Source organism: Fukomys damarensis, unplaced genomic scaffold, assembly GCF_012274545.1.
Source record: "Fukomys damarensis isolate Sample0158 unplaced genomic scaffold, DMR_v1.0_HiC HiC_scaffold_15, whole genome shotgun sequence".
In the NCBI taxonomy this organism is placed as follows: domain Eukaryota; kingdom Metazoa; phylum Chordata; class Mammalia; order Rodentia; family Bathyergidae; genus Fukomys; species Fukomys damarensis.
Genome location: NW_022900927.1, coordinates 11598040 through 11619685, shown reverse-complemented (window position 1 = coordinate 11619685; position 21646 = coordinate 11598040). Strand labels below are relative to the sequence as shown.

The following is a 21646-nucleotide window of genomic DNA, read 5'->3' as shown; positions in this document are numbered from 1 at the left end:
GAGGGGAAATAGGCAGTCAGTGTTCAGACCAAATGTCGTCTCCACGTAATGTTTTCATCCTCCGAGCTGCCACAGTTGCACACTGTGAGAAGTGAAGCTCTGTGTGGGAAACCCCGAAGGCAGCTGGCTGCTGCAGATCATCGTGGAGGACCGGTCTTCCAAAGCCTGGAAAAAGAACAAGGTCCAACTTCTCATTCTTTGAGGGGAAATAGGCAGTGGAGGAGTAGCGTGACACTTGTACAGCAGGGTGGAAGGTTAGCTTTATCAGCTCAGAGGTCTTCTTACTGTCCAGTTGCTAAGTGAGCTGGGGCATTGTACTGGTGTTTCTGTTTTGGGAGGAAGAATGGCCTCTAAAAGAGGAGAAATTTAAACAGGCCCCACCCATGGTGGAAGAGCAAATGTGAACCAAACTCATCCTTCTTGTAGCTTGTGGAATGCTCCAATTTTCTGAATACTGAAATATCAGGAAAATGGAGGCTATTACATGACCTCCATCAAGTGAATGGCCACATAGTCCCTATAGGAGCCCAACACCTGGGAATTCCTAATCCTGCTTTTATCCCTCAAACCTCTTGTCTTTAATTTTGGATCTTAAAGGTTACTTTTTCATTATCCCACTCGGTGAAGAAGAGAGAGAAAGAAATTTGCCCTGGTCATGCGTATAATTAGTTTTAGGTATTCTTCCCAAGGCTGGCATGTTAAACATGTCACTGGTATACCTCAGAATCCTACGGGACAAGCTATAGTGGCCCATTTGAGGGCCATGGGCTCCTCAAAATTCAGTTATTAAAAAGGGGGAATACGATAAAAGGGGGATGTGGTAGAGACTTCCCCCATAGGAACAGTTATATAAAGTACTCTTTAAATTTTAAAATTTTGACTCAGATGGATTCAAAGCAGTGGAAATGATTTTATTCCCACAAAAGAAGGACCGTGACCATTGGTTTTTTATCGACAACCTTTATCGGGTCCATGATGGATGGGCCCCATGAAATTGCTCACTTAGGGGAGGGGAGAGGGAATGCATCTGTTTTGTCACCCACAGGTGCAGTTTGAGATCCTGCAAAGCATGTGCATCCCTACCATGTGTAATGAGTCGGGAAGCAATCCTCTCCTGGAGCTTCAGAAGCTGGCAATACAGCTTCCCCCGGGAACAAGCAGGAAGAGGAAAAGCCTGGGCCCCCTGCCCTCTACGACACATGCTTCAGGACCCACCTGGGGAGAAATTAAGAAGCTTACTAATCAAGCCGAACAAACTCTCCAAATCAAAGGAACCCCTTCCACTCCTGAAAACTTGTTTCTTTCAATGATAGAGCAGATCACATCCAACTCCAAGGCTGCACAGGTAAAAAGGTCCCTTATTCTTTTGAGCTTGCCGGTACATCTAGCTCAAGTAAGTAAGTAAGTGGTCTACTGGGCCCATGTTCTTACCCCACCCGTTTTTGACATGGTCACATGGAGAGATGTGGTACAAACCCCTCCCCCTTGTAATGATACCTCTTACACAGGTGAAACTTGGCTGCCACCTCCTGGCCCCTTGTGGGACTGTGAGAGGGACTGCAGCCATTCTGGTTATTCTAATGGGTGGTACCTGTTACATCAGGAGAGGTACTTTTTGGCAGAAGAATTTTTCTTGCCTGTGGTCACCAACATCACTGATAGTAGCTGTCGCATTCCCTTCTGGCCCCTCTAGTGTAGGAACTGTGTTTTCAAAGGAGGTAATTGAATGGAGGGAGCCTGTCATCAACTTTTTTTTTTTTTTTTTTAAATAACAGTGTCAGAGTAGGAGGAACCCCTCGGTCTGGCAGACACCTTCCCTCCTGCTCTCACCTGAGGGTGCCCATCGGAGATGGCTCAGATTTGGGATGGACCTCAGGTCAAGCACCAACCTTAACATTACCTCCTCTCACAGATTGACTCTAGGAAATTGGGGACCTCGCAATTTAGTAGTGCTGAAGCCTAGCTCTCCCTGGAATTATACTTATCCTTTAATCATAGCAGCAGCTCAGCATGATGGAACCATGGACTCAGTGGACCTTCACTGCGCCTCTCCTCGGGCACTTATATTTGTCCTCTTAAAAAAATCTCTGGGCGTTTAGCTATCCCCCTTTTCCCGCATATTGTGAGAATTAGCAACTCTCGGCCCATAAGTAAAGTCATCATGTGGTTTGCCGTGACACCTGAGCATGTAATGATTGGAGTTCCCGCCCATACATTTTAGTCGTCACTAACTTACCTGTTGCCACCGGCATCAGCCTCTGAAAGCCCTTGGTGTTACCCACCAGCGAATGCTACGTGGCTCGCTCTGTTTGTCACCAACCTGATGTTTCCCTATTAAATGTTACTCATATTGTGGTAGCCAGACATGATGCCAGAGCTTGGCTCCCCACTAGCCTCACGAGAGAATGGACAGAATTTTCTGTCCTTGAGCAAGTCACCTCAGCCCTTGAACTTAGCAGACAAAAACATTTTCTGGCTATTCTGATTGCAGCTGCTATTGCAGCCACAGCACTAGCAGCCACAGTGGCAACTACAGCAGTCACCTTGACCCATTGCTTACAAACTGGCCTAACTATGGACAGCTACTTTGTTGTTTTTTTGCGGGGTGGGTGGGCTTGGTTTTTTGAGACAGGGTCTCACTATGTATTTGAGACTGACCTGGCACTCACTATGTAGCCCAGGCTGGTGTCGAACTCACAGTGATCCTCCAGCCTCCAGAGTGCTGGCATTACAGTAGGAGTGCGCCACCACGCCCGGCTGGACAGCTACTTTCAAAAAACATTACCTCTGTTGCTAACAGACTAGCATTGATGGAGAGATCATAACCACGCCCTGATGCTCTTGAGGCTGCTGTCAGTTGGCTCCATTTAGTGTGATGCAGGATGTCACACTGCGCATCACACCCATTCCATGTAACAGCTTTGGTTCCTGGATGAGGTCCAGTGTGTGCTCCAGGGTGCTTTTCACACAGATCTCCCTGGGGAGATTTCCTTTCTCCAGGGCTGACCGAAGACCAAGATTCACAAAATTTAAATGGAAGTTCACAACATCACTCCAGGTCATCTTAAAACTGTTGTCTTCTGGCTCAGCCCCAAAAACTAACTCTCTGGCCCCAACCTCTGGTTCATGAACTTAATTCTTTCCATGATTCTGGTCGCAGAATTTGGTTACAATCAGAATTGAATCTGTGGAACAAAGTCTGTGACCATTGTTTGAAGAATTAAGTTCAACTGAAGTACCACTGTATCTTGATACTTTCTGCTGTAGGAATAACATTATCGTTGTGTCTTGCAGTCCTAAGAGCTCTGTGTGTCCTGTTCCAAGGAGCACACTGTGCTGAGGGTATGATGACTTTTTATTGTAAGCTCAATACCTGTCTGTACCATGTTCCTGTTCTCCTCAATCCCTAATTCTTAAAACAACAAGTGGGGGCTGTGTCGGGGGCTTGGTTAGAGGAGTGAATGATTATACTCATGAAGGGGCTTGCGAGGCAAAAGCACGCATGCTCTGGAATGTGTGGTTAAAGATTCGGGAAGCATAATAGGTTCAGACTTTGGCCTTCCATCTGCCTGATAAGTTGCTTAGATTATCTTAAAAAAATGATAGGTAGCAGCCCTTCTTGTTCCTTGACACTTGAACTGCTTTCTGTATTTTGCTGCAACAAAAGCAAGACAGTTCTGGGTTCAGCAGTGCTCTCTTGAGACTCCCTCACACTAGATCCTCTCGGGACATTCTCTGTGGACCTCTTAGTGTTTAGACCAAATGTCATCTCCAAGTAATCTTTTTATTCTCCAGACTGTGACAGGTATTGAAGAATTCAGTATGTCCCTTGCATCCTCTTCACTTCCATATTGTTGTTCTCAGGAAACTGCTTTAATCCTTTTCCCACAGAACGTGTTGCTCTGGAGATATCTGTGGATATGAGTTTGCATAGATGTATATGTTTCTATCCCTAACCACCTTTTCTCTCCTCTTTTGTGACACAGTGGGTGTGTATTAATAGGGAATGGCCTTTTGGCTATGAGGTTATTCCTTTTTTTTTTTGGTACCGGAGATCTTACTCAGGACCCTGTGCTTGCAAGGCAGGCGGAGGCACCCCTGAACTAAATCCCTGGCCTAGTTATTCAGTATTGATTTGTTACTTGAGTCTTGGTGGTTTTATTAGTTCATGATTAAGATAAGCTCTTGCTGTGTTGTCTAGATTGGCCTGGGGTTTGCTGTGTAGCCCAGGCTGGCCTTGAGTGTGTGGTCGTACTGCCTCAGCCTCCATATTATAGACCTGTACCACCAAGCTCAGGAAAAACATTAGCGGTCATTATTTTTTGTTGGATTGTTTCTCTTTAATGATTTCAGTAAGTTCTTAAATTACAGGAGCAAGGTATTTTAACTTTAGAAAGTGGAACCCTTTCCTGTATTCCTTTTATTCTCTTATGTGTATACACTTTCACTTGTAGTTGGATTTTTTCTCTTGTGTGTTCCAAATTAGATTGTTTAAAGAGTAGTTATGAGGCAAAAATTTTTAGCTGTATTTTAATATAGACTTAAGTAAAATTTTCAGATGGAATAAGCCTAAAGGCTGTGTTTTATGTAAAATTTAAAAAGTAGCAATCATTTCATCTTTAATCCTCTTCATATGTGCTCATTATGTATAATGGGATTAAAAGTTTTGTAAAAACAGATTAACCCTAGTGTTTTCTCAATATATTGTACCACCTGAAGTGTTCTGTGTTCTTTAAGAAAGTAACGATTTTGAACATTTTTTCAAGGCGGGACCTACAGCACCATTGTTTTCTGAGCAGCCGGAGGAGCCAGAGACCAATGCAGCAGACAGCACAGGATTATTGGAAGACAGTCAGCGCAGCAGTCGTTCTAAAGCAATAGCATCGAAAACCAAAGAGATTGAACAGGTGAGGTTGCAGTCTTCATAAGGTAGACAACGTTTGGCTCATACCACTTTCTCACATAAGTTCTTACTAGCTATACTGCTTTTGTCTTTTTCCATCTGTGACTTTGAGATTCTGTTCAAAAATTTTCAAAACAGTTTTTTACTGCAGTCATTTGAGTCACTATGGTCCCTTGTTATTATTAACTTTAAATAAAGAAAAACTAGGAGGGTAGATTTTTTTTTTTTTTTTGGTATTGGGGATCGAATTCGAGTCCTTGTGCTTGTAAGGCAGGCGGCGGAACCACTGAGCTAAATCCCCGGCCCCTAGGATAGATTTTTTTTTTAAGAGAAATTAATATAGTTGGTATGAAACAATTTCTAAACTTTTTAGGGTTGGAGTGGACGAATATTAAATTCAAGAAATGTTAGCAAATACTATTTTGACTATTATATATTTGTTTTTCTGTTAAGCATTTTCCAAAACTTAAAGGGACAAGAAGGGATTTAATCTTTATTTTTAGTTGATGTCATTTTGAAAAACAGGATTTTGTTTTTATTGTGAAACTATCTTCCACCTTATTAAAGCATTATCATTTTATGAGGATTTAATGAGGTAAGTAAAAGGTGACTTAACGTGTTTTGTATAGGTGTTTGATTTTGATGTTGATGTTATTCTCTGGTACTTTTAATAAATCACATTACCTCATTGTATAATCTTCTCAAAACTTCAAAATTAAGAACAAAATTAAGCCATTTTCTTAGGCTATTGTCCCATTTCCATGTTAATTAAAATCTCCTTTTCTTGGTTGGGTTGTGGAAAATCTTAAATTCTAGATATGATTGTGTGGCTGGTTGTGTTGCTGTCACACCAATGATAAAAGAACCAGGATAGGAAAGTTGTCATGCAAACCTGCAGAATTTCAGAAGCTAGGATAGTAGTTAACATAAACCTCTAATAATTTTTTGTGTTTTTCCATATACTTGAAATATTTCAAAATTAAGGGGCGGGGATTTAGCTCAGTGGTTCCAGTGCTTGCCTCACAAGCACAAGGTCCTGGGTTCAATCTCTCGTACTAAAAAAAATATGCATGAAGATTAAATGTAATAACTCAAAAGCCATGTAGATGAGACCATAAAAATCAAGTTTTGGTAATGTAGAAACAGAAATATTATTTTAATATTCAAGGCGTCTCCTCCCTGATTCATAAGTCACTGTGTTCAGATATACAATAAAAATAAATTTCAGTATCTAGTTTTTTTAATTTTTTAATTTTTTAAAATTTGGTCTGTCCTTTAGCTATGGAATCTCTAGAAAGTCATTAACTTTGAGACAGTATTACAATGTGAAATGGACTAAATCTTCAGGCCAAAATTTGTTTTAGTGCTAAATGTCTACAAATGCAGCAGTTCCTTGAGGAATTTGTTTTTTTGGAGACAGTCTTGCTATGTAATTCAGGCTGGCCTTGAACTCACTATGTAGCCCAGGCTGGCCTCAAAGGTGCAGCAATCAACCAAGACCTGTGATGTAAAGGTACAAGATTCCAATAATGAATATAACTGTACTGTATACCTAAAATGTACCAATAAACTCAATGAGGAAAAAAAAAAAACCAAGTTGAGAAAAAAAAAAAAGGCACAGCAGTCCTCCTGCCTCAGCCTCCTGAGTGCTGGGATTACTGGCGCCAGGCCTGGCTCTTGAGGCACTTAGGCTTGGGTGTGTTGTACAGGGAGTATCTAACTGAAACTGCTTTTTGCAGTGATATAGCTCCAGAAATAAACTCCAGAACAATCTCATCCCTTGTAGTACTTGTACCATTTTAAGTATGGTTCTTGTAAAGTTTGGTATTTGTATTGAAAGGTTGGAGATGATTACTACCATATAAAAGAGATTCTATCCTCCATATTTAGGGTATAAATTTAGAGAAGTTCTGCCCCTATATTTCCTGAGGTACAATCACTATACAATAAAATGCATTGTCTCAAGTACTTAGTTGGATGAGCTGTGACAGTGATGTGGACATTATTCTGAACACATACACATGGAAATCTTCTCACCCGATTTTAAGTGAAATAAAAATATGTATAAAACTTAAAGTTATATTCATGTCTCACAAAGAATGTGTTCTGATTTGTTGTTAATTTTATCTTCCAGTAAACTGCATTCTAGCTCATAACAACAAAAGCACGGAATTGCAAAAGCACAAGAGGTGATGCTGTGCACAGAAGTTTCATTCTCACCTCTGAGTTTACTCTTCTTCCAGCATATATTGTGAGGATGCACATACAGTATACATATGTGTGCATACACATGGACAGATAGGCACATGTATCTAAGTGGCTGTGGCGGGCATGCCTGCAGTCACAACCTGAGGCTGAGGCAGGAGGATTGCCAGAATTCAAGAGCGAGACCTTGCCTTAAAAAAAAAGTGAAAAATGATAAAGCAGATACTAGAGAACAGAAATGTGTAGGTTTGTGACATTGTGTTTTTCTGTTGTCATTTCCATTGACCTGTGGTGATAGCGATTACATTGCGTGTGGGACTAACTAGATTTTTGTACAGATGTCTTTTAAAAAATTAATTTGATTGGAAAATAGCCTTTAAAATAAATAATAGCAGTTTTGGGGGATTGCAAGGATTTATTTCCATTTATTAATTTACACATTGTTAGGTTGATAGAAAATAGTTTGATTTTTGAAGTAATCATTTATAGTGTGAGAGTATGAAGTTATAGAAGTTTTAAAATCTCACACCAGCAAATGTAATAGCAGTGCCTACTTCCATGTACTAAACTACTTTGTGAACTTTTTTTTTGTTACTGGGGGTTGAACTCAGGACCTTGTGCTTGCGAGGCAGGCAGTGGAACCACTGAGCTAAGTCCCCGGCTGCAAAACTGCTTGTGTTACATTTCTTCTGAACATTTTCTGTAATGTATTTATACCATTGTCTTTTGTTTTATATATAAGTGGTCCTGAACTGTGGTGCTTATCTGTCTTTAGCACCTTCAGCTTCTATTGGTTAAAACTGTATAAATACATGTGTGTATTTTTATATACACAAACACTTCTGTTAAGTAATCTGTTACAATTATTTTTATTTATTTATTTATTTTTTGGTACTGGGAATTGAACTCAGGTCCTTGTGCTTGCAAGGTAGGCAGCAGAACCACTGAGTTAAATCCCCAGCCCTTGTTACAGTTCTTTTTGGGACCTCTGACAGCTTTATGTATACTTCATTAATTTCTATTGATAGTGTGAATAATTCTACCTTGAACTTCTGTTCTGTTAGCATACTTTATTGCCATTGCTGGTAGAGATCTAAGAGGAAAAAATTCTCTTATTTCAAAAATTATTTTCATGCATGTGATTTCTGTCTTTGTATCTGTTATGAGAAAAGTGAAAGATCAGATGAGGTCTTAATACTAAAGATCTTTTATATCTAGAAATTCTTAGAAAAGCATTTTACTTCAGTATTAACACCATAAGCTACTTCCATAATCTTTGCTGTTTTTGGAACCAAGCTTGGATATGAGTCTCTCAGCAGAGGACTTATTCCTTTTTTGTTGTTAGTTAACTGTTTGTTTTCTGGTACCAGGGATCAAACTCAGGACCTTGCACTTGAGAGGTGGGCACAGTACCACTGAGCTAAATCCCTGGCCTGTCTTTGTGTTTTGAGACAGGATCTTTCTGTGTAGGTCAGGCTGGTTTTGAACTCCTATGTAGCCCAGGCTGGCTTCAAACTCACACCTATCCTCCTGCTTCAGCCTCTCAAGTGCTAGATTACAGGTGCGTGCCACAGCGCCTGGCTAGAGGGTTTTTTCTTAAAATATATTTCCTTATGCAGTACATTCTTGATTGTAATTGGGCCCTATGTGAAGTAGAAGAGTAGTAAGTATTAAATTAATGGACTTTTTAGTTGAAACTGCCATAAAGGGAGTATAGTTTACAGTAGAATTTTCTAAATTTTGTGTTACTTATATTAAATATTTTTATTCACGAAGTTTATTGGTTACATAGTGAACTCTTGTTTGCCAGTGAAAGTTGCACGGACAATTTCCTATCATCTTCCTACTCATGGTTAGTATATGTTGAGCTGTAATTCTGCCTGACTTTTTCATAGACGGAAAAGAACATTACCTGTTTAGTTATGTTTGCATCATCCCAAGTTCTTGTGGCAGCTCACAGTGAGTATTTGTTCAACCCTTGAATGGATGGAACTGGAAGGAGTGCCTGAAGCACCCATGTGTATCATGCTCTCTGGCTCTGCACTTAGTTGGTTCAGGCTCAGGAAAATTGACACTACAGTAGCTCCTCATGAATCTTGCCCTTCCGGCAGTTAGAAGGCAAAGGAGAGAGAAGCACAACCATCTTCATTCATTTGGTTGCAAAAATGCAGGCAGGTTTTAATGGTTTTCAACATCTGCAAGATGAACAGGGTTTCTCAGAAACTTAAAATGGGACTAAAACATTTTGAGAAGACTTACATAAAAAGTTGTTCACTTTAATAGCTATGACAACCTGTGAAGAAAGAGATAATTATTTAAAAAACATTTACTTTTCATATGTAATTTTATCATAACTTTTCTAGATATGGATTGTTTTTTAAGTTTATTCTACTTAAGATAATTCCTGCTTCTCGTGTGTGAGTATTGATATTTTATGTTAGAGCTGGGAATTTATAAATATTATCTTTTTGAGTGTTGAATATCTTCGTTTCCATATCCTCTATTTGGATATAGATAGATTTTTTTCATCCAATCTTCCATTTTGTTTTTTCTGTCTCTTTTTAAATCTTAAATTGTAGATATCTTGTTCAGAACTAAACTTTTAGCTCTTTCTTTGGTTGTCTAATTTACTAATTCATCCAGTTATTTTGTTTTATTTTCTATTCGAGAAATTTAGTTATTATAGATATGCTTAGAAATAAATGGGTTTTTTTCCTGTTTAAAAACATGTTATATATCCTGTAACTGATCATTTTATTATCTGAAGTCTCAGAGCTTTAATTTGCCATTGTTTTTCTTCTGGCACTTGCTCCTGGTAGCATTTTGTGTGTGTGTTTGGATTGGAGTTGTTATATTCAGAACCTCAGGTGCATGTGAATTCTCAGGGGAAACCACTTCTCATCATTTTAGAACCCAGGCTAAGACCTGTAGTTTTAGTTTTATTTTTTCTTGTAACTAACTCATACATTCAAAAACTTCCTAGCTTTATGCAGATGCCTCATATCTAGTGCAGTATTTTCATGAGTCTAGGTCAACCTCTCATTCATTACCAGCCTCTGAGTTTCTGGCTCTTTGGACAACCATTGGGATGGGGGTACCATGGCTTCCATGTTATCTTCTCACTCTGGTTTCTTGTATTTTCTTTATTGATGCTTATTGGCAGTTTCCCTTTTAAAGAATTTAGCAATGCTTTGAAAGGTATGTGTTTCAAGGCAGGGGTGCTTTCTGAGAAATGTAGTATATTATGTTTTAAAATTTATTGTTAAAGTCATCAGAACAGTGATTACTTATTGGTTTTCTGATATGTTTATTTGCCTTGAAACTCAGATTTTAAAAAGAGTTTCAGTTATAATGGCCAAAGGAAGCTTCACTGTGGAAATGAGAATTGATCAGACCCTTAACTTCAAGTAGATTTCTTATAATTAGGAATAGGCTGTAAAAGACTCTAGGTAAGGGTGAATGGCATGATCATAAGTAGGAAAATAGGGAACTGTAGGAAATAATCACAAGGAGTTTAGTGTGGGTAAAACCATGTCTTACTTACACGGACAATTTTAGGTCTTATTTTCTCCATGTCAGCATTTATTGAAATAACTTCATATAGTAGATGTTAATAAAATTATATTTACCATGTTGATTGAGAAGGCGCCTGCATAATTTTGCATACTGGGCTTTGGAACTTTGTCTTGGTTTGGGTAGAGCAGCTTTGGAAGAAAGTATTCTGTTTCAATCCCAACAGGTACAATGTGGTTCAGACCTGTCACTAACCCCCTGGAGTTGGTACGAACCCCACAACCTAAAAGGCACAGTTGCCCTCTCACACACAGCATTCCCAGTTTACTTGTGCTTCTGCCAAATTGGCTATGAATCTAGGTGTTCCCATGATCACCCCCTCAAGGTTTGAGGGTATACTAGAACAAGTCACAGAACTCAGAATATCTCCATACCTGTGAATACGTTTTTCTATAAAAGATAAAGAGCAGAAAGGAAATCTTTTGTTTAAATCCTCAAATAGTATACTGTAATTCAGTTCTGATGTTTCTCTTTGACTGAGTAAGAAACCCAGTACTTGAGTACAAGTAAAAGAAGATAGTCCCTCAAGTAAAGAGGAGAAATCAAGAATGAAAAACTGTCATTATAGACCACATTTTACTGAAATTTGCTGGTAGAAGTGAGATTGTACATAGCTGCCCAAGGATATGGGGATATGTGTATTGAAGATTTTTTTTTTTTTTTTGAAATTACAGAAAAAAGTATTTGAATTCTGTCGGATAGACACAATAGCTGATGGAGGAATTTGGAGCATTAAGTATTAGGGTCAGGTTTTTTACAGATCAATTTGGCTGTACAGAAATGTTTTGTTATTTTTAGGTAATAAACAAGAACCTGAATTAGGTTAGTGATGTTAGAAATACAGAACAGCCGGGGATTTAGCTCAGTGGTTCTGCCGCTTGCCTTGTTAAGTGCAAGGGTCTGAGTTTGATCCCTGGCATTAAAAAAAAAAAAGAAATACAGAACAACTGCATAAGAGTGTGGCAGAAGAATGAATTCACTTTTGAGTGTTTATAAAAGGGGAAGGGTTCTATGAGGAAAAATGAAGATAAACACGAATAATTGGTGAAGCAAGAGCCAGAAATAGCACAAATAGAGATTAACTTTGAGAATTCAGAGAAACTTTATGGAACCAGGGAGAAACGAGAATAAAGTGGTAGCATTTTTGAGATGGAAAGAAGACAAGTTGGAAAAGAAGCAATTTTCTAAGAGTAGGGGAAAATGAGATGGGGGGGCGTGCCTATTAGCTCTTGGAGTTCCTGAATTGGGCGTGGAAAGAGTTTAGAATACACCACATGTTCTCTGTTGATATGGAAGTCAACAGGAGAGATAAAGGAGCTCACAGTGGATCAAGTAATTGCAGTCTTGGACTTTTTCCAGCAATTCACAGCATCTTTTGAGAAAAAGTAGAAAAGGCAAAAACTAGTTTAACTGCATTTGACTAAGTAAGAATGCTTTGGACATTATTAAATCAGATGCTCCCCGAGAACATGGTGATTATGATGGTTTTATTGGGAAAAGTATGTACAGTGCCAGTTTTGTTTGTTTTAGCCTTTAATTCAGGTATATGCCAGAGAATTTGACCTGGTACTCAGGTTAAGTAACTAGGTCGTACATAATTCAAAATTAAAAAGTGAGTCAAACTGGGCTGGTAGTCTGTTCTGTAATCCTAGCACGGAGGGAGGCTGAGGCAGGAGGACCACAAGTTTGAGTTTCCCCTGTGCAATTTGAGACCTTATCTCAAAAAACAACCAACCAACCTAGGGATGTACTTCAGTAGTGTGCCCCTGGGACTGATCAGAAAGGCAAGGCACAGAATTAAACCACACCTGCTAAGTCAGCTAGATCATACATTCAGAAGAGAGGAAAAAAAGAAAAATATGCCCTAGTGCTTTTTTTCTTTTAAGCTTTTTAAAACAAAGCAGGAATTAGTCAACATAGTTTAGAATTTTCCACCTAAAAGGAACAGACAGCATTTTAAAACAAAGGTTAGTGCTTCGCAATACTTTGAAACTGTTTTCCTAGTCAAGTGGAGTGTTGGAATAGGATTTTTTTTTCTTTTTGACACATAAATCTGTTAAATATAATAGTTTTTCTGCTTGAAACACGGTGCTCCTCATCATTCATGGAATAAAATCCAACGTTTTCCTCATGCATGCCCCCAGAGACCTGATGTCTGTCTTCCGCCTCTCCACCCCGAGTTTTTGTGTCACTCTTGTAGCCCTGTCTGTAAGTAGTTCCACCATCACTGAACCTTTCTTCTGTTACACTTAGCACAATTACATGAACATTGATGTTTTTATATACCTTACTGTATATACTATACTACATAAGTTACTGTATATATCCGTTTAAAAATGTATGTTTTATTCAATGAAAGAACTCTGTATACAGACTCTGCACATAGTATTAGGTAGGCCCTCAAATGTTTGTTGAATGACTAGATGGTTTCTGAATATTAAGACCTATACTTTTTATGTGTTCTATCACTTAGTTTTTGAAACACTCCTGTGAGCTCAAGTACTGTATTACCCTAATTTCCATGAAAATGATAAGAAATTATACCTATGGTGGTGTGTGTGTGTGTGTGTGTGTGTGTGTGTGCGCATTGTTTATTTTGTGGCATACTTGTGGATATAAATGCTCATTTTCTAGGGTCATAGCAGTTGATTCTTTTTTTTGCAGTGAAGGGTAGCGGGGCTAGGGATTGAACTCCGATCTTTGCACTTGCCAGGCAGGCAAAGTGCCACTGAGCTAAATCTCCATAGCAGTTGAGTCTTACTGTGCAAAGTAGTTGAATTTCAAGCGACCCCCCACCCCAACTCTGGACCTTGTGCTTGCAAGGCAGGGCTGAACTAAATCCCCAACCTGAATTTGAAGCTTTTACTTGTAATTATGTCTGTACATAGTGATTTTAAGGCTAAAAAAATCTCTTAACTTAGCCTGATTTCCATTTGGGTGGTTCAGATTGTGTTCAGTATGAGAAAAGAATGGTTGCTGCTGCTTTGAACAGAAATACAGTACACTGTAGTTGGAATTTGACTGTTAAAGTCGTATTCAGGTTGTCCAGTTTAACATAGCCTCTTTTCTCTGTAAAACTGAACATTTAGAAAAAACAATGCAGAATGCAGCTGCTACCCAGTTGTGAGCTCTGTGGAATGAGCACTGGCTTGCATCACTGGAGATGATTTAGTGTGAGGTAAAACGATTTTAGTGCTTTCCTGTCACACCTACGCATGGAAGACAGGCAGAACTGGAAACATTTCCCTTTGTTTTACATATGTTTACATTTTAATTATTGCTTCATGTTAGTAATAATACGCAATTCTTTTGACTCCTTAAGTAGTCCCATCTTGAATACTACGTTTTCTGGATTAGTTTTGTTGGTTCTTGTATGTGTATGTGTTTGGTTTAGTTTTTTAAAAGAATATATTTTTAGACATTTTGAAACTTGTCTTTATATATTAGTATTTAAAAACTTCTTGTGCTCAATTTTAGTGGAGAAAAATCTCTGAATAGACTGTAACATGTTATTTCTAAGTGAATTTAAACTCTGTTCTTATGCTGTGATTGTCTTGTAAGGAAAAGAATTTTAGACTAAATGTTACTTGAACTCTGGTCAGAAAGTTGATTCTCACAAAATAATAGACTGTTGTTAATCTATCCAATAGAAATTGGGTATCTTGGCCCAGGGATTTAGCTCATGCAAGCGCAGGGACCCAAGTTCGATTCCCGATACCAAAAAAAAGAAAAAGAAAGAAACTGGGTATCTTAGCTGGGGTACCATCTGTGCTTTGAATTAGCAGTCACTTCCTACAATGTGTAGAAGAAACATTTTGCTAAGAAAACTTTCAGTAAGATTCTGTGTATACCGTTATATATGAAGAAAGTTGTAATAACAATATATTTGAAAGTAATAACATTATAATGCCTTTCCTGTTTCCTTTCTCTCCCACTATTGCTCATTGAACTCATGCCTTCATACTAGCTACATCATCGGTCCCTTATAAATCTTTTAAGATAGGGTCTTGCTAAATTGCCCAGGCTGGCCTTGAATTTGTAATCTCCCAGCTTCAACCTTCTGTAGTGCTGGGATTATGATACGTGTGTGCCATTACACCTGGCTATACCTTTCAGAGTTTTGCTTTAGGCATTCAATATTTTGAAATGACTTTATAGTCTAAACTTCCCTACTTGATTTCAGAACATTCATTTTCTATAATGCCAAATTATAAGTTTAACTATGTTAACTTGATCAAGGCGATTTGTTGACAACCCCCTTTGAACAGCTTTTATTCACTAATCTCCAAGAATTTGTATATGGTAACATTTGGATAAGATGTTTGAGCCAAGCAAGGGCAGAATGTTTGATTAATCAGAGGTAATTAAAGATCTGTTTTGTCCCCAGATGTATATTTAATCTGAGATAGTTACAAAGAAGGGAAAGAAAGAATTTGCCTTCAATATGATAGAAGAGGTAGGGTGAACTTGTATTTCATCTATAGAAATTGTGTGTACCACTCATAAGGTCCTGGAGTTAATCTCTAGCACTGGGGGTAAAAATAGTAGCAGGATGGATGGAAAGAAATGTGGTTTGTTTGTTTGTTTGTTTGTTTGTTTTTTGGTACTGGGGATTGAACTTTGGACTTTGAGCTTGAGAAGCAGTCAATGGAACCACAGAGCTAAATCTCTGGCCCACAATGTATATTTCTTAAATACTTTGCAGTAATGTAGAAAACTTGATCAAGAGAAAGTTTGTGGAATATATCTTCAAAAGTTTGAGGAAATTAAATAAACAGGTGAGGTCGATGACATATGAATGCAGATAAAATATTTAAAAATGGTAGAGATTGTATGCTGGTAGGTATGGGAAAAATTTAGTAGACAGGACTTACTTGCCTGCCTGCCTGTCCGCTCACCTTCCTGTCCTCCCCTCACTCCCTCCCTTCTTGATTTTATTCAAGGATTTATTTGAGTCAGATCTTAGGAACCAGAGGAACCTTGCTGTGAAGTGTCTTTCCCCTAGGAGGGCAGCCCCTGCGAGTAGGAGTCTTAGGCTGGAAGTGGCTCTGGTGGGAAGAAGGCTGCTGTGTCCCTGCGGTGCTTTGCTGGTTAGGTGCACTCTAGCATTGTAACTGTAGAGAGGGAACCCAGATGCTAACGGTGCAGAACATAGTCCAATTTCACCACTGTGGTGCCTCTGAAAGCCCTTTTTAAAATATCAGGATAATTTAGTTAACTTGTACAAATAATTTAGTGTTTACTCAGGAAAGTAGTCCTGGCTGTGAATAACAATTTCAGAACTTTTAAATATGCAGTATGAGTAACCCTGACTTTCTGAGATGGAAGACACATTTTAAAATTTATGCTGTTTTTATTGCCTTGGGATACTGCAAGTGTGTATGAAGAGAATGACATGTATTTTCCAGGATATGTTTATTTGAAAAAACCTCTATCCGCGTTGTATCTACAGGAGCATATGGTAATCTCGCATGAAGTGAGATTAAAGGAGAAATGACCGCACTATTTTTTTTGGTCCTCATGGTAAGGGGTCAACTTTTTGAACCTTATTTTATCTGAACCAATCAAATGTTCAGTGTCACTAGTCCAAATGAAAGATTTGATTTCTGGATTTCCCTGTTCTTCTTACCCCACATTTACTCATAATTCCAGTTCTACTCATTTTACTAACCAAAAAAGCTAGCAAAATTTAAAATCAATAGCTCAACAACTTTTTAATACAGTAATATATGTGGCGAGGTTTATTAGATCCATAGAATATCATAATTCTAGTACTCTTTTTGCCTTCCTAACCCTCCCTCCCCATTGAACCTAGTGTAGGACATGTTAGACAGTTGTTCTATGGCTGAGCTGTACATTTTCAGGTGTCCTACTTTAATATACTTTATACTATATTTTCTATTTTTAAAATGTTTGATATTTGTTAATTATAGATGATTCCTTTCTCTGGAAACAAAAACTTGGAAGAATTCAGAGTGGTAAGGAATGCTCTGTGATTTAAAAGTAGAAATATGATTAAGCAGACAATTTTATTTCCCACAATTACATAGGATGAGCCATTAGCAAATCCATTACTTTTTTCCTCCTAGTAGGAGTAACAAAAGCTATATTTTCAATAGATTCTCCAAGGATTGATAATTGATTTCTTTCACCATGGAAAATTGTAGCCTTATCTAGGTTAGATATAGGATCATAAAACATCTTTGGTTGATTTGTGATTACATTAAAAAAGAAAATAGAGCCGGGCATGGTGGCACACGCCTGTAATCCCTCTCTCTCTCTCTCTCTCTCTCTCTCTCCATGCACTGTTTAGTATTTAATTAAATAATTTTAGACACTTTGGGGCTAGGGATTTAGCTCAGTGGTCCCACTGTCTGCTTCACAGTGCAAGGTCCCAAGTTTGATCCCTGGTACCAAAAAACAAAACAAAACAAAAACAATAATAGTAATTGTATACATTTTGCATATTTATTTATTTATAATGACTGAGAAAGACTTTAAATGTGTAGCGATGGTGGAAGTGGTATAAGAACACATAGAAAAAAAAAAAAAAAAAAAAAAAAAAATAGATTTGTACCATCACCTTGGCATCTGAGACAGTGCTAAAGTACTGCTTAGAAGAAGATATGCTGCTTTGCAGGTAGGATGGCACTAGCCTGTTGCAGCTTCTAGGTTGCCACTCAAACAGAAGACTGGCTAATGTGGGCAGGCTGTCATGATGGGTATACAGAGAACACAGAAACTGCCTTTAGCAGGGAAAGTATTGGAAGCCAACAGGGGTTTGGGGTGCAACATAGGGCTGAAACCAAGTTTGAAACCTATACGTGGAAGGCCACTAGGCCTAATCTCTCTTCCTCAGCCTCCCTTCTTCCTTTTCATGCCTTCTTCCCTACCCTTCTTTTCATGCCTTCTTCCCTACCCCTTTAAGCCCTTTTTCTATATTCTTGGCAGTGGTAACATTATAAAACCAATTTCATAAGCTAGTAAACTCTGGGATTTATCTGTATCACTATGGTCATATATTTATGTGCTACAAATATATACTTTTCAACTGGCATGTAATACAAATGTAGCTCCAGGGCCTGTCTCTGGAAGTGAGGAGGGAGCAGCTAAGCAGAAAATATAGAAGCTGCCTGTGTTCTGGAGGTGTTGTTACTCCTGACTCACTTCTCTTTCTTTCCCTTCTCTGGAATCTTCTGTTCTGCGACCTCTTAGCAACTCCCACATGCATCACCTTCATCAACTAGAGATTAAAGGATAGATTTTTAAAGTTTCCCAAGCTGTACGTGGTGGTACACAGTGTAATCTCAGTATTACTTTGGGAGGCTGAGGCAATAGGATTGCAAGTTTGAGCTTAGTCTGGTCAATTTAGGGAATTCCCTATCTTTTAAAAAAAAATATGTAGGGGCTGGGGATTTAGCTCAGTGACACTGTGCCTGCCTCGCAAGCACAAGGTCCTGAGCTTGATCTCTGGAACAAAAGGGGAAAAAAAAACCCACAGTGTAGGGGATATAACTCATTGTGAAGGCCCTGGGTCAATCCCCAGTACTGAGAGAAGAAAGTTTCAACAAACTATTGGATTAGCAAGGACTTTTAAATTTTGAACTGAAAGATAATACTGTGATGCTATCAAAATTATTTTTAAAATTCTAAATTATAGTACAGTATAAGAATATTTAAACTTTAATATCACAGAAATCAGAAAAATACTTAACTAGCATTACCGCCAGGTTCAATTCCTGCCATCTTGAAAAAGAAAAGAAAACAAACCAAAAGCACAAAAGAAAGAAGAAAGTAGCATAGTGACACATATGTGCTAAAAGGATACCAATTTTTCACTGTGAAGTAGTGGAGAAATTTCATACTAGGAAAAATGGCTTCCTCTAAAATCAGCTTCCTAATGTAGGCTTTTAATGATAGAAATGGTACCTAGAGGGAACACACCTGGCTCACTGAGTCATCTGGTGAAAGCTGAGACACCACCCCCAATACATTGAGCAAATTCTGTTTTAACTGTAAAATGTCCTTTAACGAACCATGCCTGAGCAGCACACAGAATAGTGGTATTCTTCCCAGCACAGGGAAGATGATACATCTGATAATCTTTATTTTTCATACATTTATTACTGTGTCATCCCTGAAGCTTTATGAAAAAATAGTACAAGTTCCACATTTCACTAGGGGGAATGAGTAAAGTATGTATTAGACACCGAGCATACACACAAATGATATCCTATGTAGCAGAGGACCTGCCATTCAGGGCCCTCCAAGTCACTTTTTTTATTCTTTTGTAGACAAGACCTCACTGTGTAGTTCAGACTGAACTTGAACTCACTAACCCAGTCTGGCCTTGATGTCATGGCAGTTCTCCTGCCTCAGCCTCCTGGGTGCTGGGATTACAAATGTATGCCACCGTGCCTGGCTTAGTTTCTTTACTCTTAAAATACCATGTGAGTTAATTTATCTTTGCCAGGGATTGGGCGCAGTTATGGCTTTATTTCTGTTTTTGATTTAAACACTTCTCTGGAGTTACAGCAGCAGCCTGCTTGATAAAGGGTGAATTGGAAACCTGGGCTTTGTGTTTCTTACAGCTAACCCCTTTAATCTCTTAGTTTCAGTATTTTATAAAATGATTCTATCTCCCTAGTGCTTGTGAGGGATCCTGGTACACAATGTAAAGGTCTCTGTGAAAATGTTCTTAATCACTTAATACTTATAGTTAGCTGATAATTTCTAAATGCCATTATATTTAAACAAAAGGGTCTCTAAAATTGTAACTTCGACTTTTTCTAGAAGTAGGACCTTTGGTGGGATTCCTCACCATTCTTCTAAAAACCTGTTTTGGGTCGTGAGCCCTCCCTGCAGACTCAGCTGATTGGGCCCATACTCTGGCTTTTGGGACATACTTCCATATCTTTAGGTCAGAGCAGCCTTAGTGTTGGGCTCCAACTAGTGTCCTTTGTAAGAGGGATACTGAGAAGAAGGAGGTGGAGGCAGTTCCTGAAGAAGCTCACTGCTTCCTGTTCAGTCACCTTAGTTAGCAGATTTCTCCTGTGAGGGTGTAACGGGGTGGAGGTTGCTGCCCTTACCTCTCCCAGACCAGTATTGTATTTTTTGTAACTTGTGGGAATAGGCTGTGTCTTAGTGAAAGGGGTTGCGCATGCCTCTTCAGGCACCCCCTCCCAATCAGGTCACTCACGCACCCAGAGGTCCGGCAGGACATCTTTATTGAAGGGAATCAGGTGAGGCACAAAGGCTGGGAGGCGGGTCCCAAGGGAAGGAGTGTAGGCTCATTTATAGGGTCTTGGGTGGGAGTTTTGCAATTAGGGGGAATAAGCTGTTTTTTAACCTATTGCAGGCCACATTGCCTTATAAGGTCTTAGTCCTGCAGAAGTCCCTTATCAGATGTTGGTGTCATTTCTGGGAAGAATTCAACTCAGGGAGGAAAACGAATTTAAGTTGGGAAGAACCCAGAAGTCAGGTATAAAATGGGGGAGTTTAAAGTAACGTGTACAATTTCCTAACACTTAGTTATTTTGTTGTTGAAACAAAATACTCAACACCCAAAGTTAAAGAAGGAAAGGTTTATTTTGGCTCATGGTATATAGAGATTTTAGTCCATAGTTGGCTGGCTCTAAGGCAGGGTGGCATGGCAGAGGGCAGAGAAGAAACAGTTAATGATGTGGCAGGCAGAAGGCAGCAAAGCAGCAAGCCACAGCAACCATTTTTGTCCTTTATATAGTCTGTTGAACCCATAGTGTGGGCAGTATGGGTAGCACTCGTACCCAGGGTGGGCCTTCCCATTATCCACACCCAGAACTGTGTCAGACCAATCAGTGGACTTGTTTAGTAATCATACATCCTTGATTGCAGCATTACACTCTTGATCCCATTCTTACACAGTTTAGATCCAGCCACCTCAGAGATGGTTCACCTATGATCACGCGAGGCTTTGGGGGATATCTAGACACAAGCCATAATAAACTTTTTATTTAATTAGTTTAGCCTTAGATCTATAAAGGGACCTTTTGTACAATTACAACATTGCTTTTTTTTTTTTTTTTTTTTTTTTTTTTTTTTTTTGGTACCGGGGATCGAACTTGGGTTCTTACGCTTGCAAGGCAGGCAGCAGAACCACTGAGCTGAATATCCCCGGCCCTGCAACATTACATTTTTGATTGATAATGTTAAATCATTTTGCAGGCTGAACTACCTCAAGCAGTTAAAATTTTTCTGTGAAATTCTACAGATTTGAAAGTTATGTTCATGTACAAATCTGCCACAGTGAAACCTGTTAATCTATATAACCAATATGCAATAAGAAAAAATTTTAGGAAGAAAAGAATAAATCAAAAACCGTTGAAAATAATTTATTTTATTTTATTTTTATTTTTTGGCTATCTAGTTCAAACTGTGAGGTTTTTCTTTTGGTGGTGTACTCATTAGCTTCATGTTTTGTATGTTTTGTTGTTGTTGTGTTTTGTTTGTTTTGGTACTGGGGATTGAACTCGTGTCCTTGCTGTATGTTTTTGAGATAAGGTCTCACTATGTAGCCCAGAGTGGTCTTGAACTCACTATGTAGCCCATTCTGACCTTGAACTTGAAGCAATCCTTCTGCCTTAGCCTCCTGAGTGCTATGATTACAGGCATGCGCTGCCATACCTAGCAACTTCATTTTAATTGTTGCACAAGTCGCATTTCTCCTGTTAGAAATAGTTGTTTATAAAAATCAATTCATTCTACACATAAGGATTTTACCTAAGTGACCTTTCAAAGAGCTGAATTGCCCTTTTTTATTTTTGGTACTGGGGATTGAACTGAGAGGCCCTTGCGCTTGCAAGGCAGGCACAGAACCACTGAACCAAATCCCCAGCCCACGAATTGCCATTTTAAACTGTTGTTTCATTTTGGTGGATATTTTAGACATTACGAGGAGAAAATACCCAAGTTAATCCTTTGCCAAGC

The 21646-nt window shown here is 38.8% G+C and overlaps 1 protein-coding gene across 7 annotated transcripts in view; it reads left to right on the top strand.

Moving 5' to 3' along the window:
• LOC104873989 (periphilin-1) overlaps positions 1-21646 on the top strand; it is a 282429-nt gene that overhangs the window by 246829 nt on the left and 13954 nt on the right. For all 7 annotated transcript variants that reach the window (XM_010640942.2, XM_010640940.3, XM_010640939.2 and 4 more), the window contains one exon: positions 4767-4907. In XM_010640942.2, the coding sequence (XP_010639244.1) occupies positions 4767-4907 (141 nt within the window). The remainder of the gene's footprint in view (positions 1-4766; positions 4908-21646) is intronic.